At 41.7% G+C, this 21,334-nt stretch overlaps 1 protein-coding gene across 4 annotated transcripts in view; it reads right to left on the reverse strand.

Annotated features, from left to right (window-relative positions):
• The window catches only part of kaznb (kazrin, periplakin interacting protein b), a 76,659-nt gene that overhangs the window by 26,029 nt on the left and 29,296 nt on the right, over positions 1-21,334 (reverse strand). For 3 of the 4 annotated variants that reach the window (XM_077601867.1, XM_077601868.1, XM_077601869.1), the window contains exon 6: positions 20,239-20,446. In XM_077601867.1, the coding sequence (XP_077457993.1) occupies positions 20,239-20,446 (208 nt within the window). Of the gene's footprint in view, positions 1-4,279; positions 4,411-20,238; positions 20,447-21,334 lie in introns of those variants that run through there. The other variant, XM_077601870.1, reaches the window with a different exon arrangement.

Consider the following 21,334-nt stretch of genomic DNA (forward strand, 5'->3'; position numbering starts at 1 on the left):
ATCGGCCCCCGGAAGAAACCATTTGGACGCTCCTAATCCAATCTTCAATGAACCTAACGTGCATTTTTTTTTAGATCCACTCAAAAATCTTTTGACTATGTGGCTGACATGCTAAACCCGCTAATAACCCGCCTATTTTCCGACTGCTGAGCTTTTTAAGTGTTCCGCCCTGTTATTTTCCTCAAACAAATAAACAAAAGCCCTGAAAATCCACCTAGACTTTAACAACAGCTGCAGTATTTGTAAAATGCATGAAGAGCAGCGGTGGCGGCGGCGGCAACCCGGCGTGTTTATGGAGTGTATAAAACGGCGCTCGCTAATTTACAATTCTTCACACAGTCTCCCAACGCATTAGAGACGACGCCATATCGCAAAGTGCTTTCCCCGCCACGCTGGAAGTCGTCGGTCCCGGAGAGGAGGTAAGTGATGATCTCCGGCTCCCGCCGAGACGTCGCGCGGTGAAACGCTGCATCAGCGTGATGGCGTTGACCTTCGAGATTTAACGCACATTGTTACGCTGTCCGCCAATGACAGTCGCCGTGGCGTACAAGGTCACTCGCTTATTTAGGGTAACGCAATTTTCTAAAGTCGCATCCGAGCAACAAACCTGACAATGGACAATTCATCTTTGAAAGCAATAGAGCACTTGAAAGCAAAATTGTGTTTACCGTGGTTACAAATCTGCAGCGGTGGTGTCCAAACTTTTTCGATCCCAAGCCAGGGGCGAACATGCGAATTCCAAACAGGAAAGGGACCCGGCATCGTACCCTTGTTCTCAGAACTGTGAGGCCGACACGCTAACCACTGGCCTGCTTTTCATTCAAAACCACAGAACAAAGTGAAAATGTCCACCAATAGCTAAACAAAAATAACGATAAGGCAATCACAACCAAAATTACTCAATTAAATCAATGGGATTCTTTTTTTAGACACATTTAAGTAAGCTTTGGGAACAATTGAGATTGTTTTGCTTGCTTGTGATTGGACAGTGAGCAGGCAAACAGTACCTGCTATGCATGCTGAATCCTGATTGGTCGAGAATAGTGGAAGCACATAGAATAGCCCAGAGATAACGGAATGGACACGTACAAATTGGGCTGATATTCAAGATAAAATTGGCCTGAATGTCATGCTGATGGACTTACAAGCAATGTTCCCTCTAAGATGCGCGCGTGCGCAATTGCGCACTACTCTCGTCTTCTCTGCGCACAGCAAATCATATGGAGCGCACAAAATAAAATCCCATTTTTAAAAAAAAAATTCAGCTGTGAGGCCGAACCACTCATCCGCCGGGCCGCCCATTCATAGATATTAATCATTACATTTTATTATTACTAAATCATTTATGTGTAGTAGACATAGGCAGGTGTGATACTGGTGTGTGTGCCCATAGCGAGCAATGAAGATGTTGCTCACACCGGTACTCAGTGTGCTCAGGGAGGTTGTCTTTCTGCCCAGACAAACAAAAAATTAGAGGGAACATTGCTTACAAGCCTCAATTTCAGAAAACATTGTGGAAAATGCTAATGACAATAACTAACAGTCACTACAGTCTTCAATCTTCCTATCCATAAACACGTCTAATCTGGATAAAACGACACATATTGACAGATACCCAAACAATATTATTGTTATAGGGGCTTTAAAATGCGGCAAAAAACAAAACAAAAAATCCTTGCCAACGTCGATACCTGACTGCACCTAACATTACCTCGCCGCCCTGCTCACTCCAATGCAATTTCCATTTTCTCCTTCCCCATTGAAAAAGGCGAAAACAAGTGCGAAGCGATGCGTCGCTCCAACAAAACAAACTCATTTGTAGCGAGCTCACGCTCTCCAACTTGGCTCACGGTTCCCCCCGCCGATCACAGTGTGCTGATAGTCGGCACGGTTATTCATCTTCATCAGAACATCATCAGCCGGCTTTCATTGTGACAATGCCAGAAAGTTGTCAGCGCTACGTCGCGACTACAAACACGAGGATGTGGACCTCCTCCAAAAAAGCGCTTCCACCTGCCGCGCCAACGCCAGTCGGCCAGGTTTGGATCTCCACGCAGTGATTGATGTCATCTCATTAGCCAAAGGAGTATGGGCAAAATGTCAGTTGATTCCATCCTCTGCCTCCTTGCCTCCTTTCCTCCTTTCCTTCCCATCATCCTTCCTTCATCAATCAGCTCCTCTCCAAGGATTAACCCCCTCCAAATCCCTCAACTCATCTACCGTGTCCCCCTCTTTGGGATTTGCTCTAACCGCTCTCCACCTTCGCACCATCACGCCGCCACTAATGGCCCCCGCCGGCCCCCTCGATGAACCCGTTCCACGTCGATCGCTTCGATCCGCCATCGACAGAAGAGAGCCTGGCCGCCTCTGGATTTGTTTTGCGTTTTGACTTCTCGCGGCGAGCGCAGAAATTTCGTCGTCACCTCGCCATGTCAGCGCTGCCCGATTTGACCATTAATCTGGCTATGCACTCTGATTGGTACCGTAGCGCGAGGTCTGCTTGACTGGGATACTTTTATTAGTCATGTGATGTGAAGGCCCTCTTGAAATTGCAAGAATTATTTAGAAACAAATAAATCTGCTTTGTTAGGGCCTTTCCATGTTCAGAAAGTCATCAAACCTATTGGCAACTTCAGGCAAAATGAAATGTGTTGGAATTAATTTACACAATGATAAAATAGTGCAAGAGAAGGTATTTTACCACATTGGCTGCTATCAGTGTCAATGGCAACATTGCAATGTTCAAAAGGACCAAATACCGTATTTCCCACACTAGAAGCCTCAACTAAAAGACTGACATTTTCTCAAAATGGTGCCCTATAATCTGATGCGCCTCATATATGATCACTATTGATTAATCATTGTATGAAATTCTCTTTAGCACAGTTGATGTATTACATAACCTCTAACCACTACTACAACTACTAGTACTACCACAACAACTACTAGTACTACTACAACAACAACTACTAGTACTACAACAACAACTACTAGTACTACTACATCAACAACTACTAGTACTACTACATCAACAACTACTAGTACTACTACAACACCAACAACTACTACTACAACAACTACCAGTACTACTACTACTACAACAACTACTAGTACTACTACTACTACAACTACTAGTACTACTACTACTACAACTACTACTACTACTACTACAACTACTAGTACTACTACTACTACTACAACTACTAGTACTACTACAACTACTACAACTACTAGTACTACTACTAGTACTACTACTACTACAACTACTAGTACTACTACTACTACAACTACTACAACTACTACTACTACAACTACTACAACTACTATTTCTACTATTACTACTACTACAACTACTACTACAGCTCCATCCAGTGGATCTATAAAACAAGCCACCACTACGACAACTACAAGTCAATCTAATGCATATATAAGACCTCTGCCAATTTCCCATTTTACATTCTCCCAAAAAGTGATTATAATAATCCCTCGAATATCGCAGTTAATGCAGACCAGACATAATAAATCTATTCATAATATGAAAAATAGGACAGTTAAGGTTACAGGACAAGAGGATAGAATTACCTTGATCAAAGAAAAAAAACTATTTTAAGGAAGAAATCTATTCATAATATGAAAAAAGGGATAGCTAATGCAGACCGCGCTAATCGAAAAATCGCAAAGTAGGGTCACCCCTATAATAACTTTCTATTTTTTATTTTTTATTCACTGCCGAGTCTTAGTAGCGAAAGTGGTTTCTGCTTACGAGTTTCAGCATGGATATTCACATTTTTATGAACTTAAAAAAAAGTAAAAAAAAAAATTAATAGCAGAAACAAAATCGCAAAGTAGTGAATTCGCGATAAGTGAAGACGCGATAATCGAGGAATTACTGTACATCGGATTCAAACATCTCCATTTTGACGATGCTGCACAATACAGCTTGTCTTTAGCACAAAAAGGACAGCTGTAACCCCAAGTACTCACAATTCCCCAATGTCTGGTTTCTGTGGAATGGCTAGCATTGCAAATCAACCCCTATTATTCATTTCAGAAGAGAAGGTGTCATCTGAGTCGCAACTATTGTCGCATCTGTCATCTACATACGAACACACGCCAGAGGCCCACATATTGGGGATCACGAGGTTAATTTACAGCAGAGTATGCACGCTTGCATGCATATCTCAACACAAGGCCGTGGAAAACACGCAATCTTGTGAAATGCGAGGTCACTGCACTCCCATTGCCTCACACGCAAAGTCACACACCCACATTTCTTTACCTCGACGCTTGTCGGAACCGTGCAAATTCCAGGGTATGCAACTGGGTCTCGGCATCTTCCGGCCGTGTGACCCAAAGTCCATGTCGGTCGGCCCTCGCTGTCACATTCGCTCATGTTCACTCTTAGCCCTCTGATCACGGACGGGGGGCGGAGCAAGAGCTTACTCGTGCCCAGATGTGCGGGAGATTAGCACCAGGGTTGGGACTCGCATCACTTTCACCCCCACTCCCGTCCATTTTCCTCACAAAAGCCCGCCGAAGCTCTTGGCCGGCCCCCTGCTGGTTGCTCTCGTAAGGGTCAGACGCTACACGGAGGGCTTCAACTCACTCAAGGTGGGGTCATGACAATATAGTCATGGTGTACAGTGGTACCTCGACATACAAGTGCAAAAAAAAATTTGAATTTAAAGTTTAGTGTAAGGTTAGATTAAATCTATTTTAGAGTGTCTGCATCGTCATCCAAGTTCATTTAAATCTGTATGTTATGTTACGAGCGCGTTGCCGTGCAAAAAAAAAAATCCCCCCTCACCCCCCCTGTCCCTCTCTCTCAACCCTCCGCAAAATCTGTCTAATTTTAGTTCTGTTAAACACTTTTTAGTATACTATTAAACCACTATTTATTTGTTACTTTGTTAATAGATGGCGAATTAGAAGAAATAAAACATTTTTTCCAATCCAATATCCTGTTTTTGGTGTTTTTTCAAAGGGTTGGAACAAATTAATTTGTTTTTAGTTCATTTCTATGGGAAACGTTTGTTTGAGTTACGAGAAAATCGACATACGAGCTCAGTCCCGGAACGCATTAAGATTGTATCTCGAGGTACCACTCACTATATATGTAAAACGTTTTCAGCTTTATTAAAAAAAATAAAATGGAATTTCATTTTTTGTATATTAGCGTCGAAAAAGGTTCATAAAAATACTACAAAATTTTCGGCTTGTCCCGTGAATCAACTTTTTCCATTTCTCGCCATTTGCATCACCCAAAAAGGTGAAAGAAGGTCAAAAAGGTCACAGTATAAATCGTAAAATATTTCCAGGAAGTGGCCATCATAAATGGTGGCAGCCATTTTATCAATGCATTATACAAGATTTTTCCTCTAGGATACACGTGAGAAACTATACGTGACTGACTATATAAAAAATATTTGAATGTGCTTGCTTTCCTCATTTGCTCCCCTTGGCAGTGAATGACTTAAAACTGTTTGTTTCTTCCTTCCGCATTTCACAAGTCATATCTCCCAAAAAAACAACAACCAAATGTTCAAATGAAGCAATTGTATTTTCATTTCTTATTGAACCCGGTGACTGCCTCCCCTGGGAAGCACTCACGCGTCAAGGCCTCCTCATTATACCCGACCTCTCGCCGAGCTCAGCTCTACGCCTGGCTAAAAGTCTCCCGGTTGGTTTATCCGTTGTTGTTTTTCTAACCTTTCACCTCTCGGTTCGCGTGTTCGGCATCATTCTGTCTTTTCGCCGCTTCCATTTGCCATGAAAAAATAGTTTCCCACCAACTGAGCTGCTTTACATTTTCGGAAATCGTACACAAAGGAGACAGGATGTACGACGGGAGAAGAGATGGTGAGAAGCAGCATCACAGCACTTATAAAAGCTTCTGTATTTTTCTTTTTAGAGGGAGGGGGGGCGTTGGGGTCTGTGTTGGCGCATGGAATAATAACAGCGCTCAAGCTTATGTCGGCACCATTGAGCATGTCTGCTTTTCAAACTGTCCAAGTTTTTTTTTCTCGTGAAAGATGTTGAAACTAAATCAAATGGGCCCCCGAATCCCACACGGACACTTTGAAAGGGTGAGTGTTGGGGGAAATGTGACTCTGGGGAAGAGGCTGTTCTTTTGCAGTATTAGAAAATATATACAGTGAGGCAAATAAGTATTTAGTCAATCACCAATTGTACAGGTTATCCTACTTGAAAAAAATAGAGATGGGTAAACCTCAACCATGAGAGACAGAATGTGGAAAAAAAACTGAAAATCACATTGTTCGATTTTTTAAAGAATTTCTTTGCAAATCATGGTGGAAAATAAGTATTTGGTCAATGCCAAAAGTTCATCTCAATACTTTGTCATGTACCCTTTTCTGTAAATCTTCACAGGCTTTTCACACACTGTTGCTGGTATTTTGGCCCATTCCTCCATGTTTTGGTGCTGTCGTTGGGCAACACGGACTTTCAACTCCCTCCACAGATTTTCTATGGGGTTAAGATCTGGAGACTGGCTAGGCCACTCCAGAACTTTGAAATGCGATGTGATTTTCTGGGTTTTTTTCCACATTCTGTGTCTCATGGTTGAAGTTTACCCATGTTGACAATTACAGGCCTCTCTAATCTTTTCAAGTAGGATAACTTCCACAATTGGTGGTTGACTAAATTATTATTTGCCCCACTGTAGTTGTGCATCCACTAGAGGAAATGGCAGTGGTGCTTATATTGTCCAAGAGTGCAAAGGGAGCACAAGTTCTTTAAGTAAGATTGTATCCATCGATTATGTGTGCACACAGCACGGAGCGGGAGATAGTGTGGTGAAAGCATACTCAAGGGAGAACATGAAAAAAGAAGGAATGGAAAAAGGAGGCAAAATCTAAAGAAAGAACTGAAGCATATGTAGAACTTGGCTTAGAGACAAGGAAAGATTGCTGTATAGACTGTGACAAAAAAGGCTGCAATTGAATAAGGTGCGACTTACGGATATCATACTATAAGAGCTCATGAACAGCTTGAGATTTTTTTTTTTGCAAACACCAAATATTGCCAACAATCTTGAATCATGACCAATTGTGTGGTGTTTTCCAAAAAAGATGGTTTTTTTCAGGAATGACATGACCCTTTGATATATATATATATATATATATATATATATATATATATATATATATATATATATATATATATATATATATATATATTTCTCTTATGTTGACAGCAGAAGGCAGTCTTAGACAAAATGGCGACCCTGAGACCAAAGACTCATCTTTTATGGTGGTTTAATGAAATGATTTCCAATTAAAAGGAGCCGATAGACAGTCTTATTCCGACTTTCCTCCCGTGCATCAGCAGGCAAGAGCGACTTATCGGCAGGTGCTGCCGTAGCTTTTCATTTATTCATAAAGTGTGCACAATGTGGGCTAATCTCTCACAGGGCCCGTGTTCAAAGGTCACAACGCTGGCTAATTAGGGAAAGATGCACAGATTAAAAGGAATTAGGACTCGACTGAAGCCACACGGGAGTTTTACGTGGGTCTAGATGGAGCGGCAGTTCGTGACAACGAATGAACCTCGAACTATCAGATAGACGCCATTAGACGTCCAGTCAGTTTGAACTGGGGAGGCTGGCACTGAAGTTGATCTTTCATTAACGTAGCATTACTTGTTTTGGTAGGCCTGTGAAATCTGCCCAGCAACACATCACATAGGTGCTTTTGGTCTACAAATATTCAGCATTTCTGGTTTTGACCTTTTCACCGTGTTATTATAAAATATGAATTGTGAAATGCTAGAACTAAAAAGTAAAAGATTAGGATGACTTTTAGTTAAGTTGGCGGGGATAGACTTCAGTACCCTTGTGAGAATAAGCGGTATGGAAAACGAATGAACGAATTGAATGAATCTGATAACCCAGTAGTAAATCAATTAATTTCTCGTGGCAACCCATTTATACAAATTGCGTTTTTCCGCAAATAGCTTCAGATGTCTTCCACAGAAAAGGACGGAAATAAGTGAAACTGCAAAAGAACAAAGACAGAAAATGACTTGACTGCGCTACCGTGTCCACCAGACCAGTGTTTCCCAACCAGTGTGCCGCTAGGGATGCTAAAGTGTGCCGCGGGAAATTACAAGAAATCATACATCGTAATAATCCAAGAGAGGAAAAAAAGTCGTTTTCCTGTTTTTACGGTATGTGAACCAGAAGTTGTTTGGTTTTAGGGGCATCAGCTTTTGGTTACGTATAGTCTGTGTGAGCACATTACTTTTTGCGTAATATTGGGAGAAAGTCTAAAATTGAAATAAGGTTTAAAAATGTTGCATTAATTATTTTAACACCAGTCGAACTGACAGCTGTTCGGGGTCTGCGGACATCAACTTTGATGACGTTAGATCGGTGTGAAAAAAATAGATTTTGGAATAATTAGAGTGGGATTTAATTCCTGATAATAAAACTTTTAATGAGAACGACTTTCTAATGGTAATATAGGTGACAAAGTTTTAAATTAATATAAATAATAATAAAACAAAACTAAATTATATATATATTTTTAATAATAAAAAAATAAAATAATAAATAAAAGAGACATAAATAAATAAAAATAATATAAGGATGATTTTCAGATTGTGGTGTGCCTTGAGATTTTTTCAATGCAAAAACTGTGCCGCAGCTCAAAAAAGGTTGGGAAACACTGCACCAGACAGTTGAATGACGTTACAGGTGCAAATAAAACAGAAAGACTGCTAAGGAGACCATGAGGTCGTCTTTATGAAACAGTGGCAAAGGAGGAGCGAGGAGGAACGCGTACTAAATTCCCCCTCTTGTTCTAAAGGCACCTGCATAAATGACTCCCCACCCCCTCACTCTAATAACACCGAAATGATGCCACGGCTAGAATAGCACGGTGCTTTATGAACTGACCCCCGAATCAATTCGGTGCCATGCCTATTCTATTAATGGACTTCTCATCTGGTCTCATAAGGCAAAGTGGCCAGCGGAGCTCCCAGAGGACGCCGCATTGGACATCGTACGCACACGCAGAGGCTGCCTAACGACCAGGTAACGGAGTCGTTGGAAGATTCTGACGCACGGCGGCCGTAAAAGAGAGAAAAAGGCTCATCACGGCGTCTGCGAGCAGCAGAGTGCTGCAGCATGAAAAGGCGTGGACTGTTGTTGGAAGAGAGAGAAAGAGAGAGAGAGAGAGAGAGAGACACACACACAAAGCTTGATGGTGGGATGGCTCGGAGGATTCATTAGTGGTTTGGGAGCACATTCCCAAACACAAAGTAGAGCGTCCACCGTCTCGCGGGCGGTTACTCGGGAGAATTGGCGGGGAAAGCCCCCTGAATGCGAACCCCCCCTTCCCTTCAAGAAAAAAAAACAAAAAAGCCTGCACTTCAATTTGGAAGTTTTTGGTGGCCATGTTTGAATGGAAGTCATTGTTCAGTAGCCAGGGTAGAAGATTCCATCGTGGGTGCCGTCTTTGGAAGACTTGAAAGAGGGAGCCATGCAAATTTGACGAAAATAGACGATGAAATATAATCAAACAGTCAAATTTAATTTTGACGAGGAAAGATTATTCAAGGAATTGACTCATTTTTTATGTGGGGGGAAAGAAATCTATTCATAATATGAAAAAGGGATAGATAAGGTTAGAGGACATGAGGATAGAATTACCTTGATCAAAGAAAAAAAATAAGGAAGAAATCTATTCATAATATGAAAAAAAGGATAGTTAAAGTTAGAGGACATGATCAAAGAAAAAAAATCCTTCTATTTTGGGAATTATATCATGATTAACTCATTCAGGGTCACCACAGTGGACCAAATAATAGGATTAGCATTAATATTAGCATTAGCTTGACCCATTCATTGCCAGGACAGGTCCATAGTATTTGTTGTGATAGTTTGTAAAAGAGCGTAATTGATTTGAAAAACTAAGCGCAACAGAAAATGACTCAAGAATGTTGTTAAATCAGTTCAGTTCACAGCAAGATGATTGAATGTCTAAAATGAAAGAACAAGAATACTATATGTATGATTGGTTGACTTTCGGGATGTTCCGCACGTTAATTCAAGAAAGAAAACAAGCCTGTGACTCTTAAATGTTTCATTTTCTTAGCTCTCTAGCGTGAAATTGGGATCCTAATTCTGCATTCCAATGAAGTTGCCTTAAAACTCAATTTAGGATTAGTCTCATTGAAAAGATCCAAATGTTTATTTCCATTTAAAGGAAGGGGTAGATTGAGCCTAACATGAAAAGCAGAAGGCAATGAATTTGTTTTGTTGGATAGGCATGTTTTCAAATCAATCTACATCCTCCTCAAATAGAAACCGCGATTAATTCTTTACTAGGCACTCATATAAATACCACAATTTAAAAAAAAATGTTATTGTGGGAACCAGTTTCCATGGAGATGCCTGAGAGAAAATAGAGCGACCCATAAATGCTCCAAAATCAACAGTAAGTGATCCAAAAATCATTAGGAAGTGAAACTGATTTGCCCCAAAATCAACAGGCCATGACTTACTATTGAATCTGAATCAATAGAATAACCCATGAATGCCCCAAATGACCAAGACCGACCAAAGCGAACAGTAAGTCACCTGGAATTGAATCTAAATCTAAAGGAAACAACCTGAATGACTAGGAAGTGATCGAGAAATGTCACATATCACCGGGAATCCACCCACAGATGCCTCAAATTGAACAGGTAGTGACCCAAAATGAACAGCAAATGCCTAAAAAATAATCATATTTCTTTGGCTAATTTACTTTTCAATGAGCATTTTCTCAATTGAAAAAAATGCATTTCTTCATGAAAAAAAAAATCACAATTAAAATAGATTTAAAAAACAATAACATCATATTTACTCATGTTTTGAGAGCCACTGACTGCATTAAACTCACATCTGAATGGCTGTAGCTTGAAGCACAACACGTGCACGCAACCCGTGCGGAACATCTGCTTTGAGGGCAAATGGAAGCTGTCATTTTCCTCCAAATGTGACATAAGTCTGCAGGAATGCATATACACAACCTCCTCTGAATGTGTGTATTGCCTGAGCACAGCACGGCTACTTTAATTGGCGTCCTGATAAATATTTTGCCTTAAAAGCTCTCCAGTAGGCAGGATTTTCAGAAGCGAGTGGCGACAGGCCCCACGGAACAAAACAATTCATCAAATGTCAACGTTTCATGCGCGGGAGTCATGAGGATGCACAAATTTATGTCTATATAACTCTAGTTTGCTAAAAAAAAAAGGAGTTCAACTTGGAGTCATATAACAGTACACAACTTGATGATCAACACACTCCCAAAGTTTTGGTTAGCAACCGTCTCAACGTGTCTCTGCTTACAATCGACGAATAAACTGAATCAAGTGTTTAGAATTCTGGCGACTGACGTGCGGAATACGTTTCAAAGAAGAAACACGGGGGAATTTGCAGAACATCATCGCGGCGGCGGCGGTGGCAGCGTCGGCGTCACTAAGTGTTCTGCTTCTCGTCGAGCCAGCGGGAATGTCACGCTTTGGCGGCGAGAGCCCCGAGCTTCCTCACCAGTCATTTTCCTCTACGCCGACTCCATTTTGCACTCGGGGAGGATTTAAACGAGCCGCCCGCGCAACGACAATACCGACTGTATTGCGGCGGCGGTCGCTCTCGTAACCGTTAACGCAATGAGGCGTTGGAAATGGATGTTGGCGTCCTGCCTCCAAGCGCTGCTTGAGGTTTGGACTCAAAAGGGGATTTGGATGATCACAGGTACAACTGTGACACCCGCACACAATATTTGTTCAAAGAAGTGTTTGGAGCTATAATAATGTAAAATTATGGATGAAACACCAAAAAAACAACAAAAGAACCCAATCACAAATCTCAATTTTCATCCCTTTTCCAGTTGTGCAGCACCAAAATGAGGTCACAAACAAATTGATTAACCAATTGATTTCCCAAACTTAATATATGTAGATTAAAGTTGGTCCCCCAAGTCTAAAATTCAAGGCTAGATAAGAATAAAGTAATGGATATAGATCAGTCAGGAAATGCTAACGGCGTTATTTCTATAGCATGAGGACACTAGAGAATGCCATTGTTCAAAATCTGAGAAAAATGAAACGGTGCTGAACTTTTCCAGAAGCTCCAGGCCCCCCAAAATGACCAGAAAAGCACAATGACAACTCATCCAGTTGGTCATAAAAGAACCCAGGGCAAAAGAACTGCAGGCCTTCCTGGCATCATTTAAGGTCAATGCTCATGAGTTAACATTATGTAAGCGAATGGGTCAAAAAATGGCACCCATAGCAAAGTTTCAAGGCGAAAACCACTGCTGACCCAAAAAAAAGAACAAAGCTTTGTCCTACTTTTAAAAATCCAACTCATAAAAAGCAGAATGATACTTAAAACCTTTGGCGAATATTCTATAGATTGACCAGTGGAAAGTGAAACTTCCTCAAACTTTGGCTTCTTTTTACACGTGATGTAAAAAGAACATAAATCAAACAAAGCAGTGGTCTGGGGCTGCTTACTGCTTCAGGACTTGGACAACTGGAATTTTTTTCTATAATCATGTGACAGCTTTTCCTTGTTACTCTTACACGTATACAATTTTGGACGACGTGGAAGCTTCTACACGGGAAACGATCCGGAAGACATTAAAGGCCTGCTTATTGTTTTGAGAGCGCAGCTGCTGTCCAGCTCTTAAACTCCGCCCCTTCCACAGCCAGAACCTAAAGCTCCGCTGAAACGTGGAAGACTTCTGCACTACAGACTTGGCATCCATTCAAGTCATCAAATCAACAAGAGTCAAGCGCTTCCTGTGACCGTGCGAGCACATGAAAGTGCATTTGCAGCTCTCAGCTGCGCCTCATACCTCCTAACACTCGGACGACCACAATCAAAAGATCAAACGCTTGTCCGGGTCAAAGCGCATATACGTACACACACTCCCGGACAACGCTCTGACATACAGTCTGCAGTGAGCTGCCAGGTCAGCACTCGCCTTGTCTTCCATTACAGCCACAACAAATAGACAGACAGTCATTGTTAATTCATCAACCAAAAATCAGTACAGAAATGACCAGTTTTACAGGAGCTATGGCAAAACCTGTTTTTTAAGCAAAGGAATTATGAAGACAGTAATTGAGAGCAATCATTATTAACGGAAAAATACCTTCTCATTATTTGAAGTATTTATGTCTACCTGTCATATGGGTTGTATGGGCATACAGTCATACCTTGACATACGAGTGCCCCGACATACGAGCAATTAGAGATACGAGTAAAATTTCAGGCAAATATTTAACTTGAGATACGAGACAAATTTTTATTTACGAACATACAGCGGACGCGAGAGGCTGCTCGTAAGAACATCATGGGCACTGTCTCTCTCCCCGCAACTCCCTCGTGTAATGTCTCTACGAGCACTGGGCGGAGCATTGCATTTTTCCAGTGTTTTTCCCCCCTTAGTCAGTGCAAATGGCGGAGCGATCGCGAATACTGGAGGAGGAGTACTACTTTCCGGGAAAGTTGGCAAGTGGCCGTGCGTTATCCTATTGTGAGGACATTTGTGTGCATCATTTTGGGAATATTTTGAAGTGAAGACAAAAGCAAACAACCCTCGATAGGTTGCATCTGAAAGACAGGGTGGAGGCGGGGCAGATAGAGCCAACCCGGGAGAAGAAAGGTATCAAAATTTAAAACAAAATTAGAATTAAGTTTAGTGCAAGGTTAGATGAAATTTATTTTTGAGTGTGTCTACATCGTAATCCAAGTTCATTTAAATTTGTTTGTTATGTTACGAGCGCGTTGCCGTGCAAAAGTCCCCCCCTCTCTCTGTCCCTCTGCAAAATCCATCTAAATTTAGTACAATTAAACACATTTCAGTACTATTAAACCACTAGTTATTTGTTACTTTGTTCATGGATGGCGAATTAGAACAAATACAGATGTTTTTCCAATCCAAAATCCTGTTTTTGGTGTTTTTTTTTCAGATGGCTGGAACAAATTAATTTGTTTTTAATTCATTCCTATGGGTAACGTTCATTTGAGTTACGAGTAAATCGACATATGAGCTCAGTCCCGGAACAAATTAAGCTCGTATCTCGAGGTATCACTGTATTATAAAAAGAGACAATGAAAAATGTTTGTTCTGACGCTCGCCTCAGAAAATGTCACTTCAAGATTTGCATCTCTCGTAACCATGGTGAAAACGAGCGGCCCTTTTTGAACAAAAAAAAACGTTTGAAAACCAAACATCCCAAATGGCTTATTAGGCTATTTTCACAGATTTATTGATCCTGAATTTCCTGAAGTTTAAAGCAGAAATTTTTTTAACCAGGTCTAATCAGAGTTCATATAGTATCCTTGGGGTTTTAAAAAGCTCTCTGAAACGTTGATAGTCAATATAATATTAACTTTCTCACATATTAAAGGAACAATGTGTGAGATGGCTCTTTAATTTTTCATGAGAAATGGCCCTATTATTTCAATAGACATTAAAGAAACATGTTTTGGGGAAATAATCCTAACTCGGTTCTCTGCGGTTAGGCCGTTTTGAAAAACTCGATCGTCATCTCCTAAGAGTTGTTATTATTTTAATTCTGTGTTTAATCTTGCATCAGGTTGCTAGAGCTCTGTGTGCTTTGAAACAAATAATTGCAGAAATAAGACAACAAGTACATGTATAGAGGTTGCACACTTGTACTAAAAGCACAGCTAATTTCCAACAAACTGGCTATACTGACATTTTTTGCGCTTCGTCAATCCAAAAATCCTGACGTAATAAAAACACTTTATGGGGCTCTGATAATAAACAACTGGATGTGCTTCCCCCCGGCCCCCTCCTTAGCACATTCCTACAGTATCGGAGTGGGACTTGGTATCGGCTTTCCTTAAAATTAGGTGACCCAGACACTCACGCAAAAAACATGTGATGGCGATATCCCTCGTAAGAAACGTAAAGCCAATGTAATCAAATAGTCCCTCAGTTCCCGGACCGGAGGAAGCGCGGCAAGGAAAAGGAAGAGTCGGGGGACGCCTCCCCTCGCTATTGTTTCGACACCATTACTCTCATGCGGCGTCGACCACGGACGGGGCGTTGCGAGCGGAGGCCGAGGGGGGCGCGGGCTAAACTATTACAAGTCGGCGTGGTCTACGAGGGAGCATTGCATGCGTTCTTCGCATGTGCGCGGGTGTTCCCTGGAGAGTCTTGGGAAAATAGAATGAGTGACAATGGAGTAGGGGGGCCGGCAGCGGGGCTCTGCTATGTAAAAGTTCACGTTCCAGCTGGTGAAAAAAAGAACAAGAGATGCAAAACTCAGCCCAGATGGAGCAGAAGAGCCAAGATTGGGCGCCGCAATGACTTTGTAGGAGAACGCTTGGCTTCTCTTTTGCAGAGATGATGCAAGAGGATACTTCATCACGACTATTTCACAGCAGGCGACGCCGCTTTTTAAACGCTCACGCTCTATTATTTACTTCTATACGTACCTTAGTAGCATGAGGCAGGTTTCGCTTTTATGACATGATTCCAGTAGAGCCCTAAAAAGTTGTGACGGCAATGTAATGATGGCGTAAACCACAGCAACTCATAAGAACTTCACGAGCTATCTGTCAGATGCGGTCTCGTAAATTAGCAGTTGACAATTTATGATGGCGCTTGTTGCTAGGCAGAAGTCACAAATGTGCAGTAAGGTGCGGTAAATAGTCTTTATTCTATAGTCTTGAGTCTAAATAGGCTTTAAGCTTTTTTATTACAAAATAGTCTTAAACTTGCAGCCTATGGACCATTTTGGCCAGTGGGAGAATGTTTAGCGGCCCCTATTTTTGCATCCAATCGTGATTTTATATTATAATATTTAGGGTGCACTGAGGAAAAGGAGGTTGTATAATTAATGAGTTGATTGAAGGATCCATTTTGGGAAAAATTGACTCAAATAAATTGTATTAATATTTAAAAAAGACAAATTCAAGCACTGCGATTGGCTGGCAACCCATTGAGGAGTTTATAATTTGTGCATAACTCGGAATTGTCCACGATCTAAAAAATAAAAGGCATTATTGTCATGTCTGCGGCTGAATATGCTCACCTTATTTTATTTGTGTGGAAATCCCCCTTTGAATGTCGAAAGAATTAGAATTATTTTTAAGTTTGTCTTTTTTTAATCCCCAAACGTTGCCTATTTTCAGCCCAAAAGTGATGTCTCAGATCATTTAACAGTCTTAGAATGTTTTCCCATGTCTTCTGCAGGCAGAAAGCGATCAATCACGGCAACTGAGTCGTTGTCTCAGCATCCAAGAGCGGGCCACTTAGATATTTAGATGCAAGCTTTTACCCCACAGGGTTACCTCACGTTTTTCACGCACCTCTGATAGTCACGCGGTATGGCGCTTTTGCACTGGGTTCGTTCCTAAAGCATCCGAGTCATTTAGGAATATTCAACGGGGTCTTGACGTCCCTGTGATGGATTCACGCTGACGAGCCAATCGAGAGGTGAATTCATTACCGAATGGACTCGCCTTATAAATGAGCTTGTCACTGAGGTGCTACCCTCAAAGCTTCTGCTTTTATACCCTTGACATTTCACATTTTACAGCTTGGCTAAATATACCGTCGGTTTGCTCGCAGTTCAATGAGTCCCAAAAGTTACTACATCAGTATTTCTTTATATCCGTATTTTTTTCTTAATAAAAAACCTGTACGATTGCAAATTATTAGCTATTAATAACAAATTTAGTGACGCAGACTCCAAAACTGGTCGCAGTTTTTTTTGCTATCACATCAAGGATTTTAACCTTAAGATCCAAGTTCAAGGGTTCACGGAGTGGCGGGGGTATTGGAGCCTATGCCGGCCAATTTGCACAGCCAATTTGCGATTATGGCCTAAAGAAGAAAGCTTAATATCAAAAAGAGAACGCAAAAAAGAGAAAGCACATTGGTAAAGAAATGCTGCATTCAGAGCAAAAGTTAAACCATGGCATGTCAACGCCTACCTTGTCGGCAAATGCAATTTTGTGGTCACGCCATACCAGGCAAAAGAAACAAACTCAGGGATATCCGTCACTATACTCAACACCGTGAACCTAATCTAGACTTAATCAAATACTGTCACTGCACTATAAAAAGTAATAACACTGCCAAATGCATATCAAAAAGCAATCTTCTCAGGCTTTTACTTCAGTCTTAGCACTGCAATTTTTTATCTTACACTAAAACACCATAGCTACCTCTTATGCCGCTAAACACCATGCTAGTCACTATTTTTTTTTTACCTGACCTCATTCTTATTGTATATGAATCTTTTTAAAACTACTGATTTATGTGAGCACTGTATGGCGAAGCTTGAAATCTCAATGTACTTGTATAATGACAATGCAGGCATTCAATACAATTCAATATCACACAGACCTTACGTCGCCGACAGTCAAAGTCAAAGAACGTCCGGTTCATGCATCCTGAAAATAATGACAGTACAGTGGTACCTCGACATACGAGCAATTTGGGATACAAGTAAAATTTTGAGCAAATATTTATCTTGAGATAAGAGACAAATTTTGATATACGAGCAGACAGCGGACGCGAGAGGCTGCTTTCTGGTCACAACTCCCTCTTTGTAGTGTCTCTACGAGCACTGGGCGGAGCGTTGCATTTTTTTCAGTGTTTTTCCCCGTTAGTCAGCGCGAATGGCGGAGCGATCGCTAATACGAGAGGAGTGTATACTACTTCTCGTTGGCAAGTGGTCGTGCGTTATCCTATTGTGAGGACATTTGTGTGCATCATTTGGGCAATATTTTGAAGGGAATACAAAAGCAAACAACCCTCGATAGGTTGCATCTGAAAGTCAGGGTGGAGGCGGGGCCAATAGAGCCAACCCGGCCGGGAGAAGAAAGGTATCAAAATGTCAAACAAAATTAGAATTAAGTTTAGTGAAAGGTTAGATTAAATTTATTTTTGAGTGTGTCTGCATTGTAATCCAAGTTCGTTTAAATTTGTTTATGTTATGTTACGAGCGCGTTGCCGTGCAAAAAGTCTCCCGCCCCCCTTTGCCCCCTCTCATTGTCACTCTCTCTCCCCTCCGCAAAATCTGTCTAATTTTAGAACTATAAAACACATTTTAGTACAATTAAACCACTAGTTATTTGTTACTTTATTAATACATGGCGAATTAGAACAAAAAAAATGTTTTTCCAATCCAAAATCCTGTTTTGGGTGTTTTTTCAGAGGGTTGGAACAAATTCATTTGTTTTTAGTTCATTTCAATGGGCTCAGTCCCGGAACGCATTAAACTCGTATCTCGAGGTACCACTGTAATCTAAAGCCGACTTTTTGGGTTATGTTGCCAGCAGTGACACATTAACCTACCAATAAGAAGAAAAGCTACAGTGGGCCTTTGGAAGTGGCCTTTTTTTTTGCAGGACATGGGTGTGAATATTGTCAAGTGGCCCCTTCCCTTAATATGGCTGAGCGGGGGATGTGGGGGCCGCCTACTTCATCGGGCCCTTCCCTGCGTTAGCACACCTTAGCTAATTGGATAAGGTTGGCAGGATAGGAAACGAAGGACTCACTGTATACATGATGTTCAGAATGGACTACTAGGGGGAGTTGATTAAAAAAAATGTGTGTAAAAAGTGGTACTGTAGTTAATCCCGATGAAGGGTGAAATTTCGGGAAAGTGATTTAATCCCACGTCCCCGATGATGAGTTCAGCGAGGAGGCCGGAGGCAACGCGGGGTCACGGCATCTGTCTGGGTCGTTACGGCCAGTCGAAAGGAAGCGGGAAAAACCTGACATTTTGGCAAAGGCGTCCGTAATACATATTCAGGACGCCATGTCATGCATATCAAAGACTTCCTTTGATGAGAGATAACAAACGGACTTACAAACGCGGCAGGATTTACCAAGGCGAGTATGATCCGCCTAATCCGTTGGACTCATCATTGCCTGAAGTCCTAAACTGATCTGTCAGCTAAGCCTTGATAAACTTAAACTCGCTCTTGAATCCCGATTTCAATTTGATTGAACACGAAACCCTACGAGGGAACATTTTTCCTTTTCAATATTGTTAGAGCGGTTTGAAAAATCAAACAAGAAAATTGAAAAATTGAAACTATTAGCCCTTTTCAAAGAGGGCACGAGGGTTACAAAAAACATGGCCTGTTAAGTCCCCCCTCAATGAGAGGATCACAAGAGCACAAGCAGTTTGTCTGGCTCAGGTCACCTGACCGCCGGCCCTCACGTCTGGGAACAGGAAGTGTGACATCACTGCCCTGACATTCAGGAATGTGGGAATGTCAAGCTCTCACAACAGCGAGAGAACCGAGGAATGCCGACAGCCAGGATGGACACGGATCCAACGCGAACTTGTATGTTTTTGCAATTCAAATAAGTGCCAAAAACTTGACAACACCATTAAGTGATAGTCGCCAAGTAAAATTCTCGCTGATCTTAACTCATCAGCTGCCATTGACGGTGTTGGGCCAACCAATTCTGCTCTAAAGATGAACTGCTCTTACATGAATCACACTAACTTTACACACAATGCTCAAACTAAGTGGACAAATTGGCTTTACTGTTATGAATTAGTTAGTTTATGAATCAGTCATTTACTAAATAGAAAATCACAATATATTGAACAATGATAATGGCATAAATAATTGAAATTTTCCATGTTTTGGAAGTCTAATCCATTCTATCCAACGACCTCCCAGTCCAACTGGATTGGACGTCTATCCCCGTCAGTACAAGCAAAACATCATGACAATAAAAGCATTCGATTCAATTCAATTCAACAGTCAAGATCGCTCTGCATCCCGAAACACAACCGTAGGACGCAAACTTGAAAGCGAAAGTTTCTGCGGCGAGAGTTCATTTATCGACGCCATCGCGAATATTCAACGCCAGAATGGATTGGACGCCCATTGCTAACGACAGCAGTGAAAAAAAAGTGAAATGCGTCAAGACTGTCTCCCAGATTGGACAAAAACCAAGAATATTTTCAAGCGGTGAATAGAAGCGGTCAGAAATGCGCCATAGACAAAAGTTTGGCTCAAGTTGTTTGAGATTCCAGATGGAAGGCAGCCCAGCAGCGACTTGGAACGGGCACCCTGGAAAGCGTCTTTGCTCCAACTCACCCCATCCCCATAAAAACGCAGCCCCCGTTAGCAGCGGCATTCCCCAAATGCTTCCAACGCCCCGACACATGTTCCGCCGCCGCCGACGAAGGGAGACGGCCGGCACTCACCTCGATACCGTAGGCTGTCGGCGTGGTGCTTGTGCTGCCGGCGGTTCTCCAAGGCGGCGGGGTTGCCGGCGGCCAGGCCGGCCAGCCTGCAGTTGCTGGCGGTCAGCTCCGAGCGCAGGTTGCTGACTTCCTGACCGGCCGAGCGGATGGCCCCGTCGATGCGGCGGGCCAGCTGCTTGTTGTCCTCCATCATTTTGAGGATTTTCCCCTGAGGAACGGATCCACACAGACCGCCGGCATGGTGTTAAAGTTGATCGGAAGGGTACCGCCACTCCTGATAAGTTTTTTCCCCAAAGATAAATATATTAAAAAAAGAGAGAGTGTGAGATGCCGCCTTCCAACGGAGGAGGATGACGTCTACCCGCTACTGCATTATTCGCACGTGAAGGCAGAGACAAGAGCGAAAGGAGACGGAGGAGAACGTGCTGCGAGCAGCTGCTCTCGGAGAAGGAGGGAGCGAGATGACATGCAGCCTTTCGGCGGACTGTACCATGTGCTGCCTGACCAGGGGGAGGGAAAGAGAAAGAGAAAGAGAAAGAGAAAGGTGGGATAAGGGTGCGTGGCAAAAATTACCCCATCATTGACCACTTAGGCTTTGGGACTCACTGACAGATGCCATCTCAACAAGTGAAACAGTGCTGAATAGTGATATTTTTTTTAAAAATGTTAAAAGGGATCAAGTTATTATTATTATTATTATTATTTTTAATTCTAATGTAAAAAAATATGAAGGCTTTAACTGGGATACCTACAAGAATAACCTCCAAGAACAAAGTGACTATACATCCATATATATTCTTAAATCTTCTCTATTCATATATTTTTTAAAGTGCATTAATTTAAAAATATTCCAAATTTTAACAGTATAAATTCAGTCGAGAGTGCTCAGGAAAGCTAATGAGCATTTGTACCAGGTCTTCAAGTTCAACTGGATTTGACGTCTATGTCAGCCACTTAATCAAGTACCACATCAAAACCTCCTCAATTTTTTTCCCCAACTTGGCAACACATTCCTCCTATAAAAACAGCATTTTTTTGTTCAACTTCATTTACATCTAAAGCAGGGGCGTCCAAACTTTTTTCTACAATGGCCACT

This window comes from Stigmatopora argus, chromosome 6 (genome assembly GCF_051989625.1).
Source record: "Stigmatopora argus isolate UIUO_Sarg chromosome 6, RoL_Sarg_1.0, whole genome shotgun sequence".
NCBI classification, from domain to species: Eukaryota; Metazoa; Chordata; class Actinopteri; order Syngnathiformes; family Syngnathidae; genus Stigmatopora; species Stigmatopora argus.